At 52.1% G+C, this 6,646-nt stretch overlaps 1 protein-coding gene across 1 annotated transcript; it reads right to left on the bottom strand.

Annotated features, from left to right (window-relative positions):
- Positions 1–1,723: 1,723 nt before the first annotated feature.
- Rasl11b (RAS like family 11 member B) lies at positions 1,724–5,913 on the bottom strand. The gene is made up of 4 exons (XM_021210895.2): positions 5,621–5,913; positions 5,025–5,081; positions 3,859–3,935; positions 1,724–3,111 (listed from the first exon to the last, which is right to left on the bottom strand). Exons 1-4 carry the CDS (start codon positions 5,757–5,759, stop codon positions 2,641–2,643), a joined length of 744 nt encoding a protein of 247 aa, XP_021066554.1. The 5' UTR covers positions 5,760–5,913; the 3' UTR covers positions 1,724–2,640.
- Between the last annotated feature and the right edge of the window lie 733 nt (positions 5,914–6,646).

Here is a 6,646-nt window from a genome sequence, read left to right as displayed (position 1 = left end):
GAGAGAGAGAGAGAGAGAGAGAGAGAGAGAGAGAGGAGATTGCTTCTCAGGCCAGAGTTTGTAGACATCAAATAGGGTGGGGGGAGTAGAGAGATGCTAGTATTGAGAGACAGATGAGATTAATGAAACACTATGCCAAGCTTATGCTGAGACCACCGTCGATCTAGAATCCACGCATAGTCAATCCCACCCAAGATGGTGGCCTAGATTAGTTCTAGGGTGGTTCCTGCCTGAGATTCCCAGCGATCACTCCCTCTGCCTTCTCTCCACTTCATCCTTCTGTAGCCGAAAGATGTGCCTAGGTGAAGTGAAAGGCTGAGTCTCCACAGAGGTTGGGAAGTGAGAGGTGCCAAGGGCAGGAGATGAGAAGGCCCAGGGCACACCCACCAGGCTGCAGAGGTGGGCCAGAGTCCTACGGAGATGCCTGTGGTTGTACCGTGAGGAAGGGAGGGGCAGGGGCGGTAGGAAATAGAAGACTGGTTCCTCTCAGTCTTGTGCTGTGAAAAAATCTACCCTTGCCAGAGCTTCTTGTCTTCCACTGCAGAACACAGGCGAGCCGAGGGTCAGCGAGAAAAGAACCTCTCGCTCATGGTGCGTTGCTAACAACCACGCAGGAGGAAGACAAGCTGAGGGGACAGAGATTCCAGTCTCTGCCCTTGTGCTGCCTTCATCATCCATCGACACCATTTCCCACCCTGCTGCCAACACACATCCTTCTCAGGGGTGAGGTTAGGTTAGCTTTGAAAAGGTTTAAAAAGAAAAAAAAAAAAGTTCTATGTGTAACGAAGTGTAACTGTCAGAATGTCACTGTCAAGAGCAGTCAGATGGTCCCCTGGGAAAATGAGCTTAAATAGCCCAGCCCCTGTCACCACAGACTCCCAGCACACACGGCTGCCTTACCTGTGCATCTTATAGATGAGGCATGATGACGAAGTAACACTGAATCCTCAAGACACTGGTTGAGTTCCTTTACATGAACTTGAGGACATCCCTTGAAACCTTGACCCTGCTTTGTTTGTGAAATCGTGTCAGCCCTCCCCCACTCCACCTTCCAGGGTTATCTGGAGAACTAACCAAGAACAGTCTAGAAGGTGCTGCCCAGATGGAAGGACGATGCCCTGCCCACAGAGATGGGAGACTCAACTGAGTTCGCAGGCAATGTCTTGCAGGCAGGCTCCAGTGGCAGCAGAAGAGAAGCCTGCCAGCTGTGGCACATGTGTGTGACAACTGTGTCATGGGAACAGCCCCCCTGAATAGCTGCAAACCAATGGCTACAAGCTCTTACTATGAGACTAAAGTGTAGCCTGTGGACACAGCGTGCCCCAAAAAGCTTCACTAAGTGCACCACACATATAGTAGCACTGCTCCATGGAGAAGCAGTCATAGCCACAGCAGCTCTACTGTGATGTGCACACAGACAGCTACCCAGGCCCACCCAGAAGACCATGAAGAAACGGAGACATACAACTCTGGGATAGAGAGGCCAGATTGCAAGCAACAATGTTTGCAGGTTGTAGACTTTATGTTATTGAGTTTGTTCTGCAAGGATATTTTTTTTTGTACTGTGTAAAATGTGAATAATAAAATGTACCTCACTGATCATGTGTCGTGAGACATAATGTCAGCCTATCCCCTGACTCACCTCGCTCAATAAACACAGGATTCTAAAAACCGCTTCCTGGAGGGCAGGAGGTAAACATTTCAATAAAGACCCAGTCAGATGTCTGCTCTTATCAAATGAGAGATTTATTGTACATAAAATAAATTAATTACAGTTTGAGCCAAAGCTTAAACGGCTCCTTAAAGTGCATCTGTGTAGGGGATTCGGCAGGCAGGCCTGCATCTGGTCACCTTGGAAAACAGCATCTCAGTATCTCAGCCATCCATAGCCCCGACTCAGCCAGGCCCAGGAAGCAACCCAACGTCACTGCCATGGGTTATTTACACAAACCACGCCACCATCGACTAACACTTTTTTCTGTACCTGATGCCACAGTTTAAAGAAGAAAAACAAACAAACAAACAAAAAAAAAAAAAACACACACACACACGACTATACATCGTCATGTTTGGGCAGCCCACGGCTGAGTTTTCCACAACTACTCAACCCCGGTGCCCATCTTGTGTCAGGAGACCAAGCACCTTCCTACAGACCATGGCTCATGGGTGTCTGTACATGGAATATTTTGGTCTAAAACTTGACCTTTATGGGGTGGGGAGAGTCCCTCCTTATTTTTAAAGAAACCTGGATATCCTTCAAGTCAGAAAGGTATCCTGTAAAGAGAACACGTTGGGGGTCACTGAAGCAAACCGCCCCCCTTGGGAGAGAAAGCCAGTGATATTCTGTGTCCTCCTCCCCACCCCAATCCACATCCATGTCTTTGGTGCACCTGACCATCACTTATAAGACAGTGTGGAACAAAAGCATGCCCCATTCCCCACTTAAAGGACTAGGCAGATCAGTCCCGCATCCGTCCATCTGTCCTCACTTCCTTTGTTGCAGAATTCCAAAAGGCCCCTCAGGCCCCTCTGCCACTGCTCTTTCTGGAACCATGACTGCTATCAGCCTGCAATGGTCCCATCTAAGAAGAACCTCGGGCCCTCTGCCCAAAAGACCAAACCCCCTCTGGGAGTCGTGCCTCAGACCGACGTGACAGTCCTCACTTTGGCAGACAGAGCCTGCTTAAACCTCCTCTTCAGGTCTTGCATGTTGGGCGACTTGGGTCTCGGGATGAGGGAGGTTCTGCGCTTCTCTGGGGTGCCGCTGGGCTGCTGTTTGGGGCTCACTTCTTTGCACAGGACATGGAAAGCATTGTAGACGTCGTTGTAATTTTCACTGACAGATACTTCATAGAAGGAGCAGCCGAGCATGCCGGCCAGTTGCAGACCAAGCTGAGGGTCGACCTGTTTGACGTGTAGGAGGTCAGCTTTGTTAGCCACCACCACCACAGGCAGCCGTGTGCCCGGGTGCAGCTGCTGCACATGCTGGTGGAGCTGGCTAATGAGTTCGTAGCTCTTGTGGTCCGTGATGGAGAAGACGAGGACGACGGCATCCGCCCAGCGAATGCAGCGATTCAACTGCTCGCTGCAGCTCAAACCGTTCTCGTGCACCTGAGGAGAAGGGGGAGAGCAAGGTGAGCAAGCAATGGGCACTGCACAGAGCTCTGGCTTGAGCACATCCTCCCTTCATAGCGATGGATGGCGGGTTACGGGTCGTAAACAAGTTCTATCCCCACACACTTGGGCTTTCTTAACAATCTGTTGATCCAGCTGCTCGGAGGGAATAAATAACAGGGCAGCTCACCACACTCAAGTGGAAAATGGACCTGCAGAGAACTCCATGCAGAGCGACTTTGTAGTTGCACAAAATGGGAAATTAACTGGCTAGACAGTAAGTCTGGGGAAGATAGGAGCTGGAAGCATTTAAACCTGGATAACTGCCCAGTTCAGGATGGGGAAGGGAAAAAAAAAATCCTAGCAGAGCTCTTTTGTCTACAGAGAAACTTTCCACAATATAAAAGTGATTCCGGGTGTTGGAGACTGGACCTGAATATTTGGGTTTTGATGCCAAAGGCACATAAATAAAAACCAAAGGAAGGAAATACTGCCAATTCCAAGGGCTGGTTTGGTTCCCTCTGCTCCGCTGATCCCCTCCTACAAGAGGGGCTCCCCTCCTTTGCCCAGTTCCCCAAACTGAACCGGGCCAAGGCTGACCTGTGGCCAGGTACAATTTAACTGTCAAATCACAACTAAAGTCTAGACCTGACTCCCCACATCTCATGTCCCTTCCACTTAAACAAGTGAGTGGTGCCATGGCCACGGGTGTCCGCCCTGGCCCTGTCAGCATCAGTTTCTCACCTGGATGCCCGGAGTGTCCTGGACCTGAATAGCCAGAGTTTCTCCTTCTATGTGAACTTGTCTTGTGTAGAGATTACCTATGAAGACAAAAAAAGGAGATGGTGTTCTTCTTTCATGTGCAGCCTCAGGAAACGTGGTTTGGTTTTCTGTTTGTTTGTTTGTATGTTTTTAATGTACCATGGCTTGCACCAGTACACACCAGAAAAAGAAAAGGATGTGATTTACTTCTACTTAATGCACTTAATTCAGATCTTGTTTAAAGGCCACGTGCAATCTTAAGCCCCTGCTAGTAGATTATCAAATTTTATCAAAAGTAGGTCAAAGTTTGTGGGTTTTTAGAAACTTGCTGGTCTAATTTTAACTGAGTTTCCATGTTTAGAGAAGTTCCTTGGAGGAAAGTTTCTGGCTCAGTATACACAGGGTTGCTGCTTTTATTTTATCATATCATTCTCTGAACAGTTATATTCTGCCTACTGGATACAATAGCTTCGTAAGCAAACACAGTTAGTAAGCGCACAGTTGGCAGCCCTAGCATGAACATGTGCCTCGATTCTGATCAGAGCTACAGCAAGGCAGAAGGCCACCAGGTCTTATCTTGGGGTGGCTTATATGGCTCATTTCAACTAATTCGCAACAGGTACTTCAAACAGTATTTAACCATACAGTCTACTTATTTAAGCAATTTGCTCTCCCCCTGCTAGAGTCATAGCCGCTACTTATTTTTCTTTGTTAAGGAAAGAACTTTAGGCTTACAACTCTTCTTTGGCCTTTGCTTTCAAAGGTCGCCCTGAAAGGCGGCCAGCAGAGGGAGAGGGTGGGGGAGGAGCTCGCGGCTGGGTTTTTTTGTTTGTTTGGCTGGTTGGTTGGTTTTTTTTTTTTTAATGACTTTTGCGGGCATGTTTTAAAGGACAAGGCCTTGGAGTACAAACGGTGCTTCCAACTGGGGTCCCAATAGTTAAAACATACCACAGGGAATACTTTCGGGTACTTGGTAAAATGATGAATGCGCCAGGAATGGAATGAGGCCAGATGGCAGCTGGGGGGGGGGAGGGGCGGAGGGGAGGGGGCGTGCAGAATTGGAAGTGGCAGAATCCTGATGCTAAACACTGTCACTCTGAAGGAAGTGTCCTTGAAGGTACAGGCTTGGTCTCCGTGGGTTTCCTCACCTGCATTTCGTTCGTAGTCCCCGATGAATCGTTTAGTGAGGAATCGGACCACCAAAGCTGCAATTCAGAAAAGAAAACAGACTGACGGTTAACCCACTAAGTTAGACGGGTCTCCGCCCCACCCCCACCTGGAAAACAACTCTTCCAAAGAAAGTCACAGCCGGCTACCGAGGGAAATTCCTATCCTGTAGCTCCTTAACCCTCTACCAGACACGAGGAGGTAGAAGCCGAGTGAATTACGACTCTGCCAGCGGGAAGGGTCTTGAGGCCCAGCCCCTCCAGGGAGCCCAGCTGGGCCACACCTAAACCTTCCAGCCCGCAAGTTTCTTCCTACCCTTACGGAACTCCTGGAGGGGTTACAGTCACTAGCTCCCCAATTCCGCCCCAGATCCTGCCCAAAGCTCAAAGCTCCAAAGTTCTACTCTGGCCCGAAAGTCGACGGGCCGCTCTGGGCCCCAGTGATCCTCTTCGTTGAAGCAGGGACATTGAAGGGGCAGAGGATCCCACTGCAACGCCCACCTCTCTCATCTCCAATCCGGGCGGGGGGTCTCCTACGTCCCGCCCCTCGACCAAGCGGGTTCCTCGCGTGGACTCACCGGTCTTGCCCACGCCGCTGGCCCCCACCACGGCGATCTTGACGAGCCGGCGACCCGCAGCCCCCAGGCAGCAGTCGGCAGCGGTGCTGCCCGGGGCGGGGTACTCTGCGATGGTACACATGTTCTGGATGAGGCGCATCGCCGCTACGGCCGGGCTGCACGGAGCTGGGGAGGAAAGTCAGAACAGGAGACGGCTCGAGCTGCAAGGAGAGGAGGGCACCCGGTCGGAGGGCGCGCGGGCAGAGGCTGGAAAGAACCGGAGAGCGCGACGAGACGAGAGGCTGCTCAGAGGTTCCGGTTCGCGGCTGGGACCGCAGCGGCCCGGGCGCTGGTTTTCTCTGGCCCAGGCCCCGCCTCCACCCCAGCAGCCAATCCCCGGGCGCCCCGCTCGAGGCCCCGCCCACGGCCTGCAAGACGAGGCTGCGCCCCCACAGGAGCCGGGAGCGAGTGCGGTGCCCCGTGAGATCCCAGGAAAACAGGGCGGCCGGCGCGAGGGTGGCAACGTGTGGGACCCAGCCGGCTCCCGCGGCGCTCGCACGCGGTCGCACCGGTGCGGGCGGGGTCACGGGGTCTCAGATCCGCGTGGCGGGATCTGGCCGTGTCTGCTGGGTCTCAGGTCCACGTGGGGGGTGGTGGTGGTGGAATCTGTCCTTGCCTTCATAGGAGACCTGTGGTGTCCGCGGGATCTCAGATCCGCGGTGGCTTTAGAGGCACCCACCCTTGTCTGCCTACCTCGCCACTGGACCTCCGTAGGTCAGTCCCTAGGCATTCTCTGAATTGGTTCCCAGGTCCCCTAATCTCTCTGACCATTGCCTACATTCCACTGGCTTCTCCACCTCTGACCCCAAGGAACCTACCTGCTGGGAGCCCGTTAGGCCCACGGTCACTACCCTGTTTGGCCCTGTCCTGCTCGTGCGCTGGAGACATCATTGCACTTTCATTCAAAGTATCATCCTGGATTATACATTTTCCCCCATCCTTGTATTCCTAAACAAAGGCACCCCTCCCTGACCCAAAACGTGGCGT

Source organism: Mus pahari, chromosome 13 (genome assembly GCF_900095145.1).
Source record: "Mus pahari chromosome 13, PAHARI_EIJ_v1.1, whole genome shotgun sequence".
Classification (NCBI taxonomy): domain Eukaryota; kingdom Metazoa; phylum Chordata; class Mammalia; order Rodentia; family Muridae; genus Mus; species Mus pahari.
This window is presented reverse-complemented; position numbering and strand designations above follow the sequence as displayed.

Excerpts from the sequence above, each read along its gene's own strand:
- Rasl11b (XM_021210895.2), bottom strand. The coding sequence starts at position 5,759 with ATGCGCCTCATCCAGAACATGTGTACCATCGCAGAGTACCCCGCCCCG. Across the intron at positions 5,082-5,620 it reads CAGCGGCGTGGGCAAGACCG|CTTTGGTGGTCCGATTCCTC; the intron begins GTGAGTCCACGC and ends TCTGAATTGCAG. Across the intron at positions 3,936-5,024 it reads GGACTACGAACGAAATGCAG|GTAATCTCTACACAAGACAA; the intron begins GTGAGGAAACCC and ends TTGTCTTCATAG.